Source organism: Vanacampus margaritifer, chromosome 7 (genome assembly GCF_051991255.1).
Source record: "Vanacampus margaritifer isolate UIUO_Vmar chromosome 7, RoL_Vmar_1.0, whole genome shotgun sequence".
NCBI lineage: Eukaryota > Metazoa > Chordata > Actinopteri > Syngnathiformes > Syngnathidae > Vanacampus > Vanacampus margaritifer.
This window is the reverse complement of record NC_135438.1, coordinates 9,987,641-10,009,661: the sequence shown is the minus strand read 5'-3', so window position 1 is coordinate 10,009,661 and position 22,021 is coordinate 9,987,641. Positions and strand designations below refer to the sequence as shown.

Sequence of the window (22,021 nt, the reverse complement as noted above, 5' to 3'; positions counted from 1 at the left end):
GTCTTTGTGTTTTTTTAACTACCTCCGCGGAAGGTTTGCGTACAGTTCCACCTCAGACCTAAAGTGACGGCAGATGACAAGAGGCGAGAAGAGAGGAAAGATAAGTTAAAGAGAGACAAAGAGGAAAAGCAGAAAGAGTAATTGCATGATTAGAATGCTACTTTTACACTGCATAGTACTGAATACCAAACGGACAAAAATACTCAAAGCATCAGTCACAACCATACAGAATCAACAATGGAGGAAAAATAGCCTCTCTTGTATTTACTTTCAGTAACGAGACCATTTTTTTATCCAAGCGGCGGTCAAAGGGCACCCAGAAACCATAACAAAGTGGAGTTAAGGAATAGCAACAGGGAAAGCAAACATTAACATGTCTGTTTATTTTTGTGATTTCGAGCCTCAAAAGTTACAGCGAGGCGGCCATGAAGAATCTACTTCATCAATGAGAGACAAGCAGTCGTTCATAATTGGAACTTTGGCTTCTAGTTTTTCTAGTTTGGGGACAATCAAAAGCTGACCGTGATGCATCATGTAAATCTTACATCCACCCATGAATAATGTTTATTTAAGAATAAAAGATGCATCATTATAGCTAGTTCTATTCTTCTGGAGAGTATATTTTTTTCGAGAATATAGTCCTATTTTTTTTTAAATAGAATATAAGTATCTTATTTTTCTTCAGAAAAAAAGGGTGTAATTGTGACAATGATTAACAATTGTTTTTTTTATATTCACTCTTTTTCCCTTGTTAAACATTGACTGTAATATAATATTATCTTAATCTTGGAAAATATTACTTTATTCTTTAGATAGAAGATTATGACTTGATTATGATTATGATTATTCTTATAAATCCGACAAAATATGTGCTTATTTTTGTAAAGATTATTACTTTATTCCTTGAGAATTAAAGCATTTCACTTTATAAAAAAAAAAAAAAAAAACTTATTCACTCCCAGCCATTTTCACTAAAGCAAACCCCTTCGCTCGCGGCTGTTTTACCAGATTTTGACTGATTTTGCAAAATCCACAGAATATTGTGTTCTATTGCTATAAAAACATGGAACCTACCAAAAGAAAGATTAGAGTCTCTTCTTTCATCAGGAAAAAAAAATTATAATTGTATCTGTTTCCGTTTTGCAGCGATTAGCATTAGAATATAGCTACGTTTCCTCATTATTCACAAACCTGTTCAAAACACTGAGGAAAAGGTTGTTGCAATATGGCCTTGGTTGATCTCTTATACTCAGCTGTTACCGGCTGGCCGTTTTTGTAATAACTAACATTGCTTTAAGCGACCTCTTCAGGTCAGAGGCTTCATCAAAGCCTTTTGTATGCTCTAGCATAAAAAAAAGCGCATAAATATGTTTTTGGGACCATGGCAATATTTAAAATCAAAAATATGTATACGTTTTTGGGAGCAAATGATTAAAAAAAAATTTTCTAGCATTATGACTTTTTCTCCTCGAAACTATGTAAACTTTTATTTCAATTAAAATAAAATAACACTGAAAAAATAAGCCTGATGGATTTACATAAGAGTGCATTGTGTGAATAAAAATCATATAAACATCGTAATGCAAACAACCTATATCCATCATTTTTAAAAAAAATTATATACAACAAATTCTCCCCCCAGAGTTATTTTTAATTGTTAAAATGATCCTTGAAAAAATGTCACTCAGTCAGTGGTCCCTTGGCCCCAGAACTGAGAACACCTAGAGTAGGTCGTGTGCAGAGGAAAAGAAGCAAAAGAGATGAACATCTAACAGAAAAAGAAGCACATTCATAAGAGTTTTAAGGAGAAAGAGGAGTAAAAGGTTGATTGATTGCCCATGCATGCAAAGTCAATGGCCTGACATTATACGGTGGTGCCTTGAGAAACGAGTTAACCATCGGCTGATTTAATTTTTTTGCTTTGACATGTGAGCACAAACTTGAGATATGAGCGCTGTATAGGGGCAGGTGACTAAACTCAACAAGTGGCAATTTGTCTGATTTAATTACCGGTAGTAAATATTCTTCACAGTAGCTGTTTTATTGCCACTCTTGGCTTAAAGGTACTGTTCAAATAAATATTAAGCATTTCTCTCCAGTATGAGCATGAATAAAACTTGTATCTCAAGGCGCCACTGTACAATTAGTGTCACACTTGATAGAATGAGAGAATTGGACTTTAGAATTAGTCACTGGAATCTGTGAATTTGGCACTCTTTCTCTACCTGGTGGAGGGCGGGGAGGTGAGGGAACGTCGCCCCACGGCCACCTGGTTGATGTTGTAGTAGCTGGGGCTGCTGTCCAGGTCGGCCAATGAGAAGTTCGGACCTGACGCCGTGGCAACAGGAGCTGTCGGGTAACGGAAAATATAGATAGAGCAAACATGACATTGTATGCAATTGCAAATGTGATATTAATAAATGTGTGTGGGGGCGAAAGGAGTTGAGAGATGTGAAAATATTTGTTTTATTCTGCCAAGATGTTTGTATGTGAGTAGGATTAGACAAATGCTACTTAATCAAAATCCACGTTATGTTTTGATAGGATGGAACATGGGTCAAGGAAAACACATTTAATTTTGGTGCGGCTCCAGATAAAGGTGTGATCCTTTCTTGTAAAATTGTAAGACACATTTTGACATTTTCCTTCATTTGTAAGTGAGTAAGGAATGAATACTAATGGCATAATTCAGGCATATGCGTGAGGGTTGGTATGTAGGTGTATGTTGGGGATGATCCAAATTGGAATTTGGCAGCAATCTGTTAAGGACTAATTTATTTTTCCTTCTCTTTTTATCTATTTATGTGTTTGTTTTTAAAAGTTGTTTTTTCCTTACTCTGCGACACTCTGACGAGCTCAGCCACGTTCCAAACCCCTGAGGTGACAAAACAGTCTTGGAAACTCAGGTGTCCTGTGGGGGAAAACATACTTTGATTAAAACGTTCAAATAAGAAAGGAAAGAATCCTGGACATTTACGCACTTTTGAGACAACTATTTGGAAATCAGCATACGTGTCTTATTTGGAATATAATTCATAGCGGATATAAAAAATTGGACACACCCCAGTTGAAATGGCAGGTTTTTGTGATACAAAATAAATAAATCAAATAAATTAAATCAGCCTGTTATTAATTTGTAACCTATAACAACTATTGAAAGATTAACTTTAATCGTTTTGACAGGGGATGTAAAAATAAACAAAAACAAACAACTGAGATAATGTGGTTGCACAAGTGTGCACACCCTCTTGACATCCTAATGCATGTTAAATGGAAGTCAGCACAACTGTCATCATTTGAAGCGCCTCTGATCAACCCTTCAAAAGTGTGGCTGTTCTAGTTGGCTTTCCCTGACATTTGCTTGGCTTTTTTTTCCCTTTTTTTTTTTAGCAGAAGCTTGAAAGTTTTGTGCTAATACTGGATTTTGGGAAATGTCATAATTCCCTCTATCTTGACTAAGAAAAAAAAGTTTGATGCTGCCACAACCGTGCTACACTGTAGGTACTATTTAATTGCTATTTTTCAAAAATTACTTAAATTATAAAAATAAAATAAAAACTCTATGAATGTTCTGAACTCCTGTTTCAATGCCAGCGTTGTTCATCTTTAGCTATCAAACTAGTGCTACTCCTACTTCCAAGTAGTGTACTCCATTTTGTCTCAATTGCTTCCAGATGAGATTAGTCATCTTTCTAAGTGTGTGTGTGTGTGTGTGTGTGCGCTTACCATTGGGCGGTGGTTTAATGTCCGTGTCCCCCTGTTGGCTGGAGCTGTCTGATTGTCCGGATTCTGCACAAAAATGGACACACAAAGCAATATGATTACAATTTGTAGAGATTTTCTTTTAATAAGCACTGTCCAATTAAGTGTTGTTTATCATCACATATCAGCGAGGTGTAGAGAGAACAAGCTAAATATGCAGTATGTGCTAAGTTATGGTATGCATGTGTTCGTTAAGTCCCGCTGTTTTTTTTTTTAAGTGTGACATTTTTTACATCCCGGAAATCTCGCTCGCATCTTCCCGCCGAGTTAAGGTGCAATGATTTACAGAGTGCTGTTATGCCAATAAGTATCTAACTACGCAATCATATCCCGTGCCCTAATCCTATTTAATACCTTCTTGCTGGTAGGGATTTAGTCTGCATAAACAGAGCACCTTACACACTCACACACGCACACTCTTTCTCGCATATGAACGCGCACCCACACGAGCATGTGCACTCGCAATCTGTTTCTTCCTCTAATTTCTGTTTCATCGCTGCAAAAACAGACTCTGGAAAACAGCTGACCACGGGAGTCTGGCTGCGCCCGAGGATTTGAGGCAGAGCGCGTTTTAGTCGCAGGAAAACTATTCCTCACGGGGGCAGACAAGCAACACTAATCTGTGTACACATGCACGTTTGCGCACACCTGTTATGACCGGCCTATGAATGCAATCGGACTCAGTCACACGGGCGGTTAGCCGCGCACGGCATGCCTTGGCAACAAAGGGACAAAATTAGGAATGGAGAAGCTGCAGACGGAAAAAAGGATTTTGTAACATGAGTCCGAAGTATCAAAAGGGTTGTCTTGTTGTTGTCCAGGTTTTTGTCACGTGTGTGACCGAATTCATATGTAGGGCTATGCAGTGGTGGCTAAAGAACTCACACGCTGAAAGTATTCTGGTAAAAGTAAAATAGGGATAGACGGCAGGGCTGTATATTGGCACCAATATTCGGCATTTTCACAAACATCGGTACCTTAAAAAAACAACAACAAAAAAACTGACGGTCGATAAAAGATTTATTTAAAACGGTGTTAATCTCAGAGAATTATTTATTTAAAACTTCTTGTTAACTTTATAAGAGAAGCTGCTGACTAAATGTATTTACTGTAGACAACTTTAGGGAGCTATGGTATTTACTTGTTTAAAGCTGCTGAACGCTGAAAATTCGGTTTTGAATCACTACTGCCACCTGTGGCCGGAAAATGAAACTGCACACACGCTTCCTCCGCAGACTGGGGGTGGGAAATCCAAACCCGAATCCAGTCTGAAAACTACTGGCCACAGGCTGGCAGGAGTACCCATTGAGAACAGCTAAGGTTAATCTACTAATTTGAAGGCATTTCAGTCATAAATGGTCAAATAAAAAGGATATGTAAAGATACGTTTGGTCAAATTGTTACAAAGAGCAGCTTTAAGTTATCATTTAACTTTTTAAGACATTCTGATGATCATGGGATTTTTTTGTTGTTGTAAAAATAACATAAAACAAAAAAGTCACTGAGAAGTTGTTCAATAAACATATGCTTTAACATATTTTAACAAAGTTAGAAGTTGGAAATTGTATTTAAAAAAAATTTGATGCCATTTTTTTGGGGCACCCTTTCAGTGAAAATGAATATATCGGCTTCAAATATCGGTTATCGACCTACTTGACTATTAAAAATCAGTATCGATATTGGCCCTGAAAAAATCATATCTTTCTATCTCTAAAGTAAAATTACCCAATTAAATTCTTAAAGCTGCAATATGGAACTTTTTCCCCCCAAAATAACTTTACAGTAAGCTTTTTATTTGACCATTTCTGACTAAAATGCCTTTTAGTTAGTAGATTAACACCTTAGCTGTTCATAATGGGTACTCCTGCAAGCCTATGGCCAATAGTTTTCAGACAGGAATCGGGTTAGAATTTCCGGATGTGACGTAATGTGCGTGGTGAGTATGTGAAGAACGGCACGTGCAGTTTAATTTTTCGTCAGCAGATGGCAGTAGCAATTCGAGATTGAATAATCTACATTCAGGAGCTTTAAGATAAAGTTATAATGTAATAGTGCTGAAATCTACTAAAGTAAATAAATATATTTTTTATTCTTAATTAAATACAATGTCATTTTTGCTAACCTGGCGCAAAAGATTTTCTTTTTTTTTATTAGCTTGTACAGTGTTTGTACCAAGAGAAAAAAAAAAAATCCCTGAATCGCTGAATTTTGACAGGATAATCAAAACTGAACTAACAACAATAGGCCGTGCATGAGCAAAATTTGTCTCGATTGTCATCTGTGGAGCTTGAAAAAAGTAACAAGCGCATTCTGACAAAAGAAGGAGTAGAACGTCCAAATATATGTTTTCAAATGTAATGAGTAAAAGGAGAAAGTTGTCAGAAAAAAACAACAACCTCATACATGTGAAATGTACTCTCAAACTCGTTTGTGTGTGTGAATGCTATTGGTGGTCAATTCGAACCCAAGTTGCTAGCAAGCGGGCTAAAGGAGGTGTTTATCCACAGGCCGTAGGTGATAACAGAGCACACGGGCTCCTGCCAGCAGCACTTGCCTTGCAGCCGCTCTAAGCCACAGATTAGCCTAGTGAGCAGAAAAAATAACAGGCCCGTCTCGCTGCCTACGAAGCCGTCCGCAGAGAGACGGCGCGCAGAAAGGCGAAGAGATCTCCCTTTCTGCTCGCTCCTCTCATGCAGAATCCCTCACTCGTCGCCGTCGCCCCATCGCGGGCCGCGTGTAATCCTGGCAGCCATCTTAGAGCTTGGCAGCCATCTTAGCATTGGCGGTAGCTCCGCATTCCAGGTAACTGACGGCACTGGCTCCGAAGGCACCGGGCTGCGCGCGCACCCCAGATGCATTGAGCCCCTCGTGGACGGACAAACACTGGAGAGTAAACATGCGAGTGCCAATGAAAGCTGTTGGGAAAACAACCCGACTTCACTGGACTTTTACCGGCGTGTAGTATTTCACCACAGGGCTCTAGAATATTGTAAACACTCCATTTCTTGCACCTTCTAAGCACTGGTTGGAAGAGCCGGCCGCAACTGTATACAGTGTGCTCAGAAAGCCAGAGGCGTATCTCTCTGTGTGTGTGCGTTACCTTCTAGAATTAGCCAGATGTAGCTCGACACACTACGAGAGGTTATCAGTTTCACTGGAAAGCGACACAGTGATCATACAGTCGTGCGGAAAAATGAAACTCAGGAGGTCTGTTTATCACGCCTTGGCCAGTTGCAGTCTATAACAGCCACGACCCGTCAAAACTCGCAGCAAGCCCTTTATCTCGCCGCCCCAGACCCCGAAGCTCTGGCCTCAGCACCTCCAATCAGAGCTCTGCAGGCCCCTCGGACGCCCCTCGACCTCAAGTAATCCCCCACCGCTAACGTCAAACCTTTCAGCTTCACGCGTTGTCCCTCCCAGCCAGAACAGTCTAATTAAGACAGAGCGCAACGTCGTCACTTATGAGCCAGATATGGAAGTATGAGTGAAGGATATAAATTGTCACATTTTTATGATTTTATATTTTTCGCTCTTGAGCATTGTTAGCGTAATGCAGTGTAACAACATTTTTAAAGGATTTATAAAGATTGATTTAAGACACTTTAATGACAATTGTGCCCTTGTTTTTAGATGTGTATGGATCCTCAGCAAAGTGGCATAATCAAACGGAATTGAACAGGTTTTTTTTGCCACACGTATGATGTACATTGTGCTGCTCATTCTGTTGTGCTTCCCTTGACCACCTGGGGTCAGTATAAAACAAACATACAGTATTGCAAGTTATGCCCCTCTCTCGGCTTCTCAGAACAGTAGGATTATTAGTCATTTTTCACAGAGGATAAAGAATACATGCCTGTGTGTATTTTCAAATGATCTCTTTACACGTGCTGTTTCCTATATCCATTGCTTATAGGGTAACAACACCGCCACATACATGCCAATTGTTAGCCAGAGTGCCTGTGGTATGTCACATAGTAGCGTTAGCATTAAGCTAGCAGAGGCTATGTATTTGTTGTAAATACACAATGTATGATTCTCCTTCATTTGTCTTTATTTTGACTGAACTGCTGCTTGTTATGAAGTGAGTTGAGTTCACTGCCAACATACAGCGCTCAAAAGTCAGGTTTGACGGTTTGCGTCTTGAAAAATTTTCAAGTCACGTCACTTGTATCTCAAGGCACCACTGTACTGTATCCTGAAATAATGATGATCGTCTCAGATTACTCACAAATTTACCTTGTTTATGTGAACACAAAATTCTGTTGTGCATGCCATCTCGTGGAAGAAAATACATTTTTCTGCCTATGACTATACGTTGCTAGCTTAGATGGCTACATACATTTTTTTTTGTAAAGAAATAATATTTGGACCAGTTAAGTGAAATTGGATCACTCCTGATGATCTCTGACACCTGCTAAGTGGTTTTAAGTATATACTGTAAAGTTACCATGAGTGTAATTGCTTTAAAATTGTCTTACACGTTTGGCTGCTCCGTGTCGTTTTTGCATAGCGGCAAGCAGGCTCAATAACAGCTCGACATTCCCGACTGGCTGGTGTAGAAGGTTCTACAGACTACTGTACCTCCCACTGTCAACGCTCACATATTTCTGTGGCTTTTCCCTTTATCAGTTCCATCTGTAGTGCATTTTCCTCCCCATCCCATTTTGCCATGTGTGACATATGGTCCTCTCTAAGTGCTTCCATTCCTGTCGTTTTATGAGACTCAAATAATAACTCTGAAAGCAGGCCTGCGTCTTTCCACTTGCCACGACTTGCTGCACTGGATCTTGAAATGAAATAAACCTGTTTTTTTTTTTTTTGAAACCCTTTGGATGAAGCACCAACGTCATGACACTAACTATTAGCCCTAGATTAAGCTGGGCTAATTGACCTATTGGATTTTGCCTGTTCGAGAGAGACCAGCAGACAGAGATAAGCACCCAAAAAAAAAAAGGGAGGGGGGGGGGGGGGGCTCAGGTTACAACTCACTGAAATGAGCTCAAGAAAATTTTTGAATTCTTTAAAATTGGTTATTTATCAACATGTCAAAGGTCAAAAATTTAAAGAAGGAATTGACGCTTCGAAACACTATTTTTTTCATGTAACCTATAATACAAGAAAAATTCATAGTGATAAAAGTATTTAACTATACACTTATTACACATTTGTCAAGTTTTGTGACATTTTTCAGGAGAATTGAAAATGGGAAAGTGGTGACTGAGTTACAAAATGTTCTTCTTAATTTGTACTTTTCCCCAAAAAATTCCATTTAGTTTTGGTTGTCCTAATTCATTTAAGATTGTTTTCAACGTATCAAACTATAATTGATCTCATTTTTCACACTTTGTCACCCTTTTTGCATTGCGCTGAGCCGTTTGCACAACCACAGCATTTCAGCCGCGTGGTGTTTTATCGAACAAAGAGAAATGATGCTACAGAACTTTTCGTCATTTTTCTCCCGTAGGAGATACGGAGAGCGCAACTTGAGATGGGGCGAATTGCACCTTTCCTTCTGCATGTGTGCATGTGAAAAATACAGTTGTTTTGTTTACATTCAAACTCATCTTGTAGCAAACGTGAGTGACATCAGGCAGGCTGTGATTACAATTTCAACATCTCAGCCTTAGTCATGTATAATCCTAGCACGCTCATACTGGTCCTTGAAAACTTCGGTCTTGCTCCTCTTTCTCATCATGTGTTCAAGAGGGAATGAAACTCTGCACAGTGTGTGTGATAAAAGTCAAATTAAAGAGAGTTCTTGTATATTTTAATTAGAAATGAGTACTTTATTTAGTCCTTTTTTATTGTACTATTAATTTTTTACGATTGTCTTTTTTGTTTTATGTAGAGCACTTTGTTACAGCTGTGGTTGTTGTGAAAGGCCGATTGGCCAATGCTGATTCTGATCACATGGATTAGCACGATTTAAATTGTTCAATTTAGAGCTACTCGCTAACGATTATATGTATAATTTATTAATCAATTGTTAAATCAGATTAAAAAAAAAAACATTTCCCATGCAGTGTTAAGGAAAGGTGGAGGGGGACTAGCTCTAGTTGGCTGCAAAGTATGAGCTCGACATTATTGATCGGCATAAGTCGATCACGTTTCCAAAACTGAGATGTGTAATGATGATGTTTACTGTAGTATTTTAATATTGTGATCAGACAGCTACAGTGTTGATTGTATACTCGTCCCACCCTGAGTTTGCGGTCACATCAATCTGTGTCTGCATTTGTGTTGCTTCTTTCGAAGCGACTTCCTTGTTGGAACAATCGCGACTCCCGTCTCCCCACTTCTCCTCCTCCTCCGCCTCCGCCACCTCCTCCTCCTCCTCCACTCTGCTCTTCTCCTCCCCAAAACACCGGATCACGCCGTACAGACTCCCAATTGGGTTTCGCTTAAGAGGTTTATCGGTATGTTGCTAAACATTCTGACCTTTTTTTAATCCTTAATGCGCTTAAAATGTTCCAAAACCTCCTAATCCCCCTGGCTATCCCACACAGATGTTCACTCTGTTCTTTTATTGGATATTATTTCATTATTTTTCTTTTTAACATATATATATTTTTTTTTTTTTCTTGCATTTGCACATTTTATTCAAGTGTATCTAATACAGAAGGGAATATTCCAGTTTAATGTTGCAGATACGCATAAATCTCACATTGAGCCAAGCCAGATGTGTGAATGTGACTTAAAAAAAAAAGAAAGGTTTGAATGAATAATATTAAGGCCACTCTTAACAGCTCAGTTTTTCCAAGTGCTGTGCGTACATATGGATATTCATGTGAATCTATTAGCGTATGGATGCATGCATTTGTGTGACTGTGCCACTCACAGCCAGGCAAACTGTTTGGCGAGGTGGGCTCTGCGTGTGTGTGTGTGTGTGCGCGTGCGTGTGTGTGTGTAGCAGGTGTGCCAGGCTGCCTTGCGCAGCTTGCTGCCCATCTGTGCTCCCGTCTGTGTGCCGCCTGCGCCCACGCTTTGCCAACAGCGCCGCACCACAGCAAGAAGACCCAGGAGAGAGGGATGCGGAGAGATGAGGGAGGGAGGAGAGGAGGTGGCGGAAGGGATGGAAGGAGGAGAAGAGGCAGGAGGAGGGAGGGAGAGTGGGGGATTACAAGAGGGTAGGAAAGGGGAAGAGAAAAGAAAGTGGGGTGGGGGGGGAGGCAATGGGGTGGGGGTTAAGGGTCCAGAGAGTATACATGAACTTGCAGGCAATGGGCGGCGCACGAAGCGGGCTTGCTGAGTGGAGGTTTTAGGGGGTTGGGGGTGGATCGTGGCTGGCTGGATGCCCATACATGCCCCCCCCCCCCACCCCCGCCTTCTTTATCGCGCTTTCACTCCTTCCTGTCCGGCCCTCCCTCTCTTCATTCATCTTCCTCTCAGTCCACCACAATGTCTTGTCTTCATCAGTGCAGATTACTGTGGACCTCGGGGATACTGTATTCACGAAAATGTGACTTTTGACAGGAGTTTTATTAGGGATGTTCAATGCCACTATTGTTCAGACCGATACCACAAAATTTCCCCCTAAAAAAAAAAAAAAAAAAAAAAATCAATGATGGTTAATTTTAAAGAAAAACCTACAGTATATTTCTCAATATAGCATTTTTTTCCCCCAAAATTGCATGAGATTAATTGCAATATTCTATTCTTCATGTTTGTAGTTCCTGATCGTAAAAAGAGGGTAGTGATATTTTTTTGGGTCTCATGTCTAAACAAAAAGGCTTAAATTTGATATTTTACCTTCTCATTCTCTTTTGCCAAATAAACTATTAAATAAAATAAAAAAAAAACTAAAATAATGAGCGCTGCTAGTATCCTTGTACTCCCTGGTGTTGTTGGAAGGGTTAAATACTCATAAAAAAAAAGTAAATAAAAAATTATATAAATTATCCCAGATCGAAAACTAAAACCATAAAAACACCAACAAGTAATTTATCAACAACAAACAATAGTATATGGAAATACAGTAATTATAGTGCCATTGACATCAGGTGTGTCCCTCAGGTGTGTAATAATGTCATCACCCTCAGCGGCAGTTAAAAGAAGACAAGTAGTCTTTTATACTGCAGTTAAACGAGTTAACAAGGATCCATTGTGAACTATTATTGCTAATACCAATATTAACTTTTACCATATGAATTGCCGAAGTGTCTGAATCCCTTCTTATGTATGAAAACGAGAAAATATCTGTCAAATAAAGCCAAAATTGTTGCTTGCTGTTGGATCATTCATTGGCTTCTACCACCACCATTATTTTTTTCAATCAATGATCAACTTAGTTTTCACATAGGAGAGTTGAGACAATGTGCTACAAAAATGGCTTGAGCCAAGAGTATATGAACCAAGGCCGACTTTACAAAGTGCACAGCTCTACCATAGAAATGTAAAAAAAGAAATGCTGTTTTCCGCTTTGTTAACCGCATCTGGCCGTTTCGCTGACGGGTTCATCTTTGGGCCGAGCTGTACTTTTTAAGCAATTTATGTTAACATCGCACAGGTATTATGTTACAGCTGAAAAAGCTGATGTGACTGTAAATACATATTGATGACAACATAGGTTGCTGTATGAGTGACTAGGGTCATTCCTTTTTCACAACTCTCTTCATTTGCAGTGACTGAGTGAGCTGCATGTGTGTGTGTGTGTGTGTATGGCCGGGGGCCCCAGCACAGTTCATGACCCAGCCTAACAGAGTGTGAAAGTCCCCCCGCCGAGCTGATACTGATATAACTGTCCCCTAAGTGGTGTTGACACCAGCATTATTACCCTGTCAACCTCCATATCTACTCAGCTTAAAGGAGTCAACTGGGCCAGGGGCCCAAAGCATGTTAAGGGCCAACGTCTCTGCACCGGCCCAAATAAATACAGCTGCACAAAGGCCGGAAAGGGAAAGAGTAAGAGGAACACGGGGCGGGAGGGAGAAGGAAAGGGGGGGGGGGTACACGGACTTTCGCTGCTACCTAACAACGCTCGCTTGATGCAAACAACTGCGACGCTTGCTGAAGGTGTGGCTGCAGTGAGGGATTATCGCCACCAGGTGGCGATTTCCTGGCACGGGGAGTCCATGGTGAAATGCAAATAAAGCAACAAGGCCTTGGGCCAGACTCCTGGGCTAGCTCAGACTTCACTCTCTAGACTGCAGAGAGAAGCAGGCCTGCCACAGAGAGACAAAATACATAAAAAAGGGAAGGAGATGTGTAGTACGGAGCCGTGAACGTTAGCGAGATACGAGGAGGAGCTTATCCTGCTGCATTTCGCTCTGCGATAGCAAGATCCAACACAGTGCAATCTGAACACTAACACAGTCAGAGGAAAAGCTAAACATCCAAAGGCTGCACATTCACACACAAGGCTGAGCCAGGTACTTGGATGCAAAAAAAAAGGAGTTTGAGGGTTCGAAAATGAAAGGGAATGATAGTAAAGTGCTCAAATCAAATTCAAATGCCCTTAAGTGGAAACCAACTGAAAGTTTACGACAAAATGGTACACCACATACATGATGGAAGGTCTAGCTATGATAGCTAGCGAAGTCACTTAGCATTAGCATTTTAACTTATTTTTATACTGGCTTTACTTATACTTGGTTTAACCTTTAAAAGTGAAGCTAACCTAAATATTTTCTTTACAGTAATATGTTGTATATAGCCTCCCTTGTCTTAACACGGTATTCCGATTAATAGTATATATATAATATATAATAATAAAAGTTTGTAAAATATGAATTAAGCAGCAAAATCCACCCTTTGTTAATCCATCTCAGCGGCCATTTTGCCACTTGTCCACTGACAAATGACATCACAGTTGCTCAGTGCTTAGGCAACTAACAACCAATCACGGCTTAGCTTCCGAATGTCACATGAGCAAAACAGGTGAGCCGTGATTGGGCGTTACCTGAGGCTTGAGTAACTGGGATGTCATTTTCAATTGACAGCAAGTGGCAAAATGGCCGCCCCCTTAGACGGATAGGCTCTTAAGGGGCAGCCATTTTGCCGCTTAATTCATATTCCATAAACGCAATATTAATAAGAACGTCCTGTTTAGACTAGTGGTGGACTGGGGGCACACACAAAATATTAGAATTTTTTTTAGTTGACTTCCCCTTCAAAATGCTAAAACGTGACCAGTAAAGTTATTCAAGATTTTATAATGCTGACTGTTTGGCTGGAACCTGATTTCACCAGGGGAAAATTGTTGACCAGCATCCTGTAATGGATTATGTGTTCGACCTTTTACGCTCCACTCTAGCAGCTACTAAGAAAATGAGACAAGCATTTGCAGAATGGCTTGGCTAGCATAAATCAGATCTTTATCTAACGCGTTTGACCATGAGAGGAGTACGAGACAGTAGTAGGGAGTATTGTGAGTGTACACGGCTTGACAAGCTATGAAACCTGACACAGACAACGCCTGAAGACAAGTGGAGTAACAAAGCTGTGAATCAGTGTCAAGTTTTGCAAAAACAGAGGAGGCGGGAAGTGAGGGAAGGCCTCTGTTGGGATTTGGATTTTTCCTCCTTCAGCATCTCTTCCTGCTGGCCCATATTGACACTTTTTTTTTTTTTTTTTTGCAGGAGACCGTATACTTATACACATTTCCTGCCTGGCCAGCACTCAAGAGGTTCTTTAAGGTAAGCCGTGCGCTACAATTGGAGCCGTCTTTGTCTCCATCTGCTCATTATCTTTCTTTGTTTGTAAGGTCAATTTCAACAATGCTGACCACCTGGTTGCTTTTCAAACATGGCATTTGTTAAGGTTAAGTCTTTTCATATGTCGTTTTCTCCGTTGTCTTCAGCCCACGTGCGTTTCTCCGCAAGACACATAAAAGAAAGTGAAGTACGCTAGCAGAGCGCTGGCGCACTCCACAGCCAAGGACACGTCGATAAGAATGAGAAAACATCCTCAACGCAGTCACACACACACACAAACGCGCACCCGCGCGCGCGCGTCCACAAAGTGATACCGACGAAGGTTGCCAACTCCTCCAAAAGCTCCGCTGAGATAACGGCGATAACAAACATTCCTGCCGCAGCCAAGTATGTCTCTCACGAGGAACACTTCAATGAAAACTCGGAGCAAATGTGCCACTTTACGAACATAACAATACATCAATAAGTCAGTTGGGTGAGCGCGTCGAACTGTAAAGCAAGAGACCCAATTACAGCGGAACTCATAAACTATTATCTCTGGAGGAATGCAACAGAAATAATGATCATTCTTTTGGGAACGCGGGAAGTCATAAAGCCTGTCTTGGAATTTTTTATTTTTTTATTTTTTAAATAAAACTGTGTAATTCCAATAAGCTAATATAACATTCGGAGTAGTTGAGTTGGGTTTCCATGGTGACAAAATGAAAACTGGAGATTGTTGCTCCCTATCGGGCTGAGCGGACACAATATGTGTGTGTCCCATTGGGAAGTATGAACACCCCGAGTGACTCAATCCTATCAAACGATGCCAAGAGGACAGAGGGATGACTGGTTGGTGGTTGATGATCAAAAGAAAATGGAGGATACTCGCAGGGAAGGCAATAAAGGAGACGCAAGGCGTCATATAAGTGAAAGGAAGCTCCAGGAGAGCAAACTTGATCAATGCAATCACACTGTCACTATGACAAACACACAATGCCGACGAGCGGGGTAAGGAGACGCCGGAAGAAGGGTCAACTTTGACCTTTTGGCAAGGTCCACAAGCGGAGGATGCTAGAGAGGAAACTGACAAAATGGGAATGTCATGAAATCAAATTGTATGGCCCTGTTAGTGGAAGCTTGACGAGGGCTGATGTGAACTTATTTTGTCAGCGTGTCTTTAAAGTGTGGTTTAGGGTTGCTAACGCAGACTGGCGATTAAAGAGAGCGTCTGGCTGGTGAAGTAAACAGTTCGACCACAAAAAAATAACACACTCCAAAGGGTGCTCAAAAGACATCGCTAATGTTCAAACGTACACACACACACACGCACGCACACACACGCAGAGTGAAGAGACGGTCTTTGTCCATTGTACGGCGCGGCGAGGACAGATGGAGAGGCTTGTGAACGGTGAGGTCATGTGAGGGAGCTGGAGCCTGGCGCAACGGCAAGCCTGAGGTCAACCCACTAACACTAATACGGCTCGTACCGCTGGGCGTCTCTTTAGATGGAAGAGATAGATGTAAACAGGTACATTATGAGCCATGGATGTAACATGGTACGTCGTCAACTCAGCTCAGAACTTTTTGTAAAATAAAGATCGAACTTGAAACTTAAAACACAATGCAGTGGTGCCTTGAGATATGAGTGACCTGACTTATACCAGCAGCCATTTGGCATTTTTTTTTAAATTGGATTTCCATCCATTTCAATTGTGAAAAATGAGTTGAGAAAAAGTGAAATAAATGATAATAATAATAATAATAATAGCAAAGAAAGAAAAAAAGTAAAAAAAAAATACTATTTTAAAATTCAATTCACTACTTGGTTCAACCAGTAGAGGCGCTGTTGATTCACTAGCTTGATATCTGATTAACAACATGACTTTGGCTAGGGCCTTCATCAATGAAGACTTTCACTACAGCAAAACTGATAAATAAATAAAAATAAATTAGAGCAGTGAGTGCCTCAAGCAGGCTCATACCCAGGTATGGTAAAATCCACAATTAAAACTAATAGTAACAGGAGAACACATTATCCAGTGTACACCAACAAGCTTTTCCAACAAATGTTCCCAGCCTGGATTGGCTCTGAACAGCTTGGCTTGCTCACAAACAAGATATATCACCTCCACAGACAAACAGATCAACCAATCAGGATATAGATGTACAGTAAAGCAGACCACCATCTGTCCGTTGGCATAGGCACTCATTAGGAAGCTGCATCGCTGACGCATAAGGTCAGTCAGTCTGTATGGGTATGTGACTGCAAAAACAAAATAAGATGGACAGATGAAATACCTGCAATTCTCTTTCCATCAATAGCTTTTTAAGGTTAGACGGGTAAACTTGACAGATATTTAGCTGGATACGAGTACAGTACACAGCTTGAATTGAAAGGGAATGAAGTGAGCCGATTCTGTTGCCTGGGAGTCAGCCGCATTCCCTCCTACAATGGCGCACGTCGGTAAAAAATGCCCAATCCAGGAAAATACCAAAAGAAAGAAAACCCCATCCGTGCGCATAGTTCGACTGCTCTTTACGCTAGGTATGAAAAAAAGGGCCCAAGGTGTCCCACATTTCATGTGTACGAGTTTTCATGCTCACAACTTGAGATGGCACTCACCGATTGATCTTGCTATGATACCGATTCATGTGAATGCACAAGTATTTATATAAAGATCACATTGGCCCCATCGCATCCCGGCGCTTAGCTAGTAAGCCCATCCTGCTTAACGTCTCCACACTAATTCTAAATCTAATTCACCTCCTTACCAAAATCACCCCAACCATCATCCCCGCAGCTAAGCTACAGACACACTCCATATTAGACACGTGGTTACTGGAGCTTGCTATTTCAATGAGCTTTGACCTGTGACCTTTATCAATGACATGAATCATCCTCCCTGACGCCGCGTCATAAACAAAAAAAATACCTATGGGACTTTACTATTCTCATTACAAAATGTGCCAAAGCCATTAAACAGACATATGGGCTTTTAACCACCCTATATAGAGCCATGAAACAGCCTGCGCGGCATGTATGCAGCGGCAGCGGTTGTATATGAGCAGACCTGATCCCCTATAATCTAAGCGATGATGTAATGCCCAATGCAGCCGCCATAATATGTTACATAACCTTATAAACGGCTTAAGTACCCTTGGGTTGACAGGGTTCATTTGAGGCATGAATGGCTACTTTGTCGGAAGGGGGCTAATGTATAATAATCTAAACAGCAGAGGATGAAAAAGTCAGTAATCAGAGGTGCTAAAAGTATTCAAACTTTGTACTTTAACAGAAATACCGATTATTTAAAAAAAAAAAATGGTTGAAGTAATGATTCAGCTTCTTAAATATATATATATATTTTTTTTTAAGTACAAATATTTTTTTTTAATTTTTTTTTTACTGTCTACTGAAAACTAGGTATTTCCATAATTTTACTAAAGTTGTGAACTTATTAACAACTGAAAAAGCTAAATAATTACAACAACAAAAAAAATACCTGTATTAATTTGGTCCCGGGTTCACATTCCTACATGTTGCTGCTGTCTCTGTTTTCCTCATGACCGCAATCGATCAAAATCTCAACTGCGGTTGACTTTATCTCTCTCAATGCCTTTTTACATTACGATGTCAGTCGCGGACATTGAAAAAAGTTAAAAGTCCTCAGAAAAATAAACATTCAAGTAAAGTATATGTACCAAAAAAACTACTTATGGGAAGTATTTATACTTCATTACTTCCCACCATCAGTATTTGAATTACTAGCAGTATAGTTTATTCTTTGCATGCTTAAATAGCTTATTGTTTTGTTTTTTAAACATACACTGACTTTGCTAGGCTGTAAAAATAAAAAAGCACCAGCAATGGAGTAGGATGAGTATAGTATGAGGCACTTACAAAATGGCTGTTGTTCGTCTCTGAAAATGACTGTAGTCAAATGAGTATTAACATACACCCCCCCCCCCCCCCCCACACACACACACACACACAGCAACATACCTCCTCGGCCCCCGACTGTTCTTAGCTGAGAGGGAAAGCTTTTGATTTGGTTGTGACTGGCAGCTCATGTAAACACTGCATCAGCCAGTGAGCGATAGTGGAGACCGAGAGAGATTTGAACCACTGCCAAAAGCTGCAAAGCCAAGTTTGGCCCTATAGCGCTCTGTGCATGCGTGCACGTGCACGTGCGTCCTGAAAAAGAGGGGTTTGTACGTGCAGCCATGAGTGAGTTCATACTGTATGTGTGCACATGTGTGTCTGTGTTTAACCCATTTACGTAACAGACGGGGTCCTTGGGTTCAGGCAAATTTAAAGACGGAGCAAGACGGGAAGACGGGAGGGGGGAGAAAAGTCGAGGAGTGAGCTATAGGGGGAGCGTGAATAAAAGAGGCGAAGCAAGAGAGTCTGCCAGGAACTGAGAAAAGTAGAGAAGAGGTGGGACGAGCCTTGGGAGAGAAGACGGCGAAAGGGAAAATTTAAGAGCGTGGACAAAGGACGTTAGGGACAAAGTTTTTATTCATCTTGTATAGTTGCCGTAATAGAATACAGAATTCACTTTCCTTTCCTTTCTATGGTACTTCCTCGGGTCTCCTGACGGCCTCGCGACTCTGGCTGGAAGTGTTCGGTTTAGGTGAACGGTATGGGATTTTTTTAATAGGTTTTAGGTGAACTAATGAATACACACACACTCACACGCACGCACATACACATTCTCACCCACATACAAAATAAAAAAAAAGGGAAAAAAAGAGAGCAATTATGATGACATGTCAAATCGGTAAAATTACCAAATGAGTAAAAAAAAAAAAAAGAAGAATACAGAATTCATCCACCTGTGTACCACTTTGCGGTTCTTGCCAGAAAAGCAGCATCTTGCAATAATAATTATAATTAATATAATATACAATGTACATAATTAATGATAATTAGATGCTTGACTAAAATAGATAATAAAATAGTTGTCAGTGAGCGCGAGTCCAAACTTCACACCTTGCTCCAGACTCACAGGCATTCCCTTACATGCAGTCAGCGCGCCGCTTCGGTTACGGCTCAGATTCTATCGCCGAAAGCGGAAAAATGATCAGCTCGATTTCATTTCCAAAAAACATTTTACAGGCGGTGTAAAAAAGGGGGTAATTGTAAGTGGTTTAATGGTGGCAGACTTGCCACTTTTCAAGTCGGCGTGGACACTAACACTAACGACACTGAGTTATGTTCCCTGAGAGAGAAGGGAAGAGGGACGGCAGTGTCAAGATGAGACAGGTACAGAAATGGGACGGACAAAAAAGCATGAAAGAAAGAGAGAGGAGGAACTAGACCGAGGGCGAATGAGAAAGAAAGCGATAAAAAAAAGGGGGGGAAAGCATGAAGGCCTGTTTCTGGTGGGACTCCAAGAGCCAGCATCTGTTTGGCTGGGGCTCAGAAAAGTCTAGTGTTTCACCCTGCAGCGCCCGGGGGAATGCTATTCCAGGCTGCATGGGCTTCTATGAAAAACAGCTTTATGTGGAAAAGGGGAGATGGAGGGAACCGGAGAAAGAGCGGCAACGGGGGAAGGAAGGGTAGAAGGAGGGTGTGGAGGAGGAAGAAGAAGAGGAGGGGAGAAGGGATAAATCGGGGTGACACCAGCAGGCAGGGGCGCCGTAAATGGCAGGAAGTAGTTCATGATTCTTTGGGCGCGTAACTTACGCAGGGTTTCAAAACATATTAGTACATTACATTAAATGCTTAATGGGCCCCCATTTTTATGTGTTTCCATGGGGCCCAACCCCTGAGAGCGGCGAGGGAGAAAGTGGAGTGTGTGAGTCAGGAAAATGACTAAGCGCCGTGATGTGTGAAGTTGGCAAGTGACAAAAGCGAGTCAACCAGTAAAAAGCCATTTCACCTGTTTGCCACCCTGTTTTCGAGCCACCCAACAACAACCCAACCTACTGTAGCTTGATGTTGGAGGGAGGGAGGGGGGGAAAAAAGTGAGGGTTAATGAGGTAACCCCAGGAAATACACATTCACATACACACTCACATTCACACACTTTCTGTCCCGACTCGGCATCTGGGCAAGGCCAGCTGTGTTGTGGCTCGGAGCCCGGGGCCGCCTCACCTGTCAGTCAAGCAGCTGACACCCTCAAGGGACAACAAACAGCTGGCAGACAGGTGTGGCTGCCATCTACAGCCTCCACCAACACCTGCGCATGTTCACATGTGGACCTCGCGCAAACTGCTTTGTCTGTCTTCTCCACATGCATGTGACATGAAGGGCCACCAAGAAACATATATGTCAGTGTTAGCAACTTTTCTTGAGCCAAAGTGCATATCTTACGTTAAAAAAACACGAAACAAAACAAAAACGTCTTAAAAAGTTGATAAGCAGGTTAGTTATGTCCCTTCTGACCTCTAGTGGAAGAGTATTTAATTGTCCTTTCTGTCATTAAACATCACTAGCATAGTTAGCCGAGCCTGAACGATTATTTAAATTATCATTATTTTTTAAAGTTATTATTCATATCATCATTATTTAAAGTGTAGTAGTCAATCATTTATTTACTGTATTTTCATAAACTGTATACATTATATTTAAATCTTTATGCATAATACCACTACAAAATATGCCAGTTAACAAGTGGGCTGTTGTAGGCTCAGGATAGCGGCTAGCTGTTAGTTGGCTAACCGTTAGCTAGTTTGCGTGATGAGCGCGTCTGGGCGTCAAATTTGGGCCGTGCGGCTATAATGTATGAATGTGCTCGTCGTGTATTTATTTTCTTCAATGAAGTGATTGAAAGTGCAGCGGTGACTGTGTCTTTGACCACCTGTGGAGACATAACAATTCATTCTAACTAGCAAAGGTAGGCTACGTCATTTTAGCTAACAATGTTTACTTTAACCCTGGAGAACCCAAGAACCATTTTCTTCTTTGGAAAATGATGAATTATACATTAAATGACTGCTATAAGTTCACTGAACACCAAAATATATGATTTTTTCCAATTTTAACCCTTTATTCCCTAATTTAGGATTAGGGGTATCATTTCGAAAAATCAGAATAACAAAAACTGTCAGTAAACTATTTAGAATTTAAGAAAATAATCAATCAAATACACAGCTACATTGAACAATATATATTTTTTGTTTTATTTGTTGCATTTTAGCCATCTTGTCACCACCACTCTGGCTCATGTAAATGCAGTATTCATCCACTAGATGGCCGCATGCAGGGGTCAGAAGTGGCACTCTGGACTTTTGAAGTTAAATTTGTAAAAAAAAAAGAGGTCTTTGTTATTTGAGTAGCAGAATTCATAGGGGCCAAATTTGACCCTGTGGGTTCTCCAGGGTTAAATTAGAGTTCAGTTAATGATCCCAAACTTTGGATATTCTCACTGAAAAATCCCACAATATAGCAAAGAAAATCTGTGATATAAAATCCGATATGTACAACTAAAAAAAATCCACGATACAGTTGATGACTGTAAATATGTTTCAGAGTAATTAAGATAACAAATAATATCACAGTGGCACACCTGATGATTTCTCACAGCACACTAGTAACTACCAGAGGGTGACAGATGGCCAGTCGACACACCGCAAACTCCTAAACCACGATGCACTTAACGCCTTGTGTCGCGTCGTAC

At 40.8% G+C, this 22,021-nt stretch overlaps 1 protein-coding gene across 16 annotated transcripts in view; it reads right to left on the bottom strand.

Moving 5' to 3' along the window:
- The window catches only part of nfixa (nuclear factor I/Xa), a 142,062-nt gene that overhangs the window by 30,342 nt on the left and 89,699 nt on the right, over nucleotides 1-22,021 (bottom strand). For 9 of the 16 annotated variants that reach the window (XM_077571957.1, XM_077571953.1, XM_077571950.1 and 6 more), the window contains 4 exons: nucleotides 3,727-3,789; nucleotides 2,837-2,911; nucleotides 2,226-2,349; nucleotides 23-58 (listed from right to left, as the gene is read on the bottom strand). In XM_077571957.1, the coding sequence (XP_077428083.1) occupies nucleotides 23-58; nucleotides 2,226-2,349; nucleotides 2,837-2,911; nucleotides 3,727-3,789 (298 nt within the window). The remainder of the gene's footprint in view (nucleotides 1-22; nucleotides 59-2,225; nucleotides 2,350-2,836; nucleotides 2,912-3,726; nucleotides 3,790-22,021) is intronic. The other 7 variants (XM_077571955.1, XM_077571959.1, XM_077571952.1 and 4 more) reach the window with 1 other exon arrangement.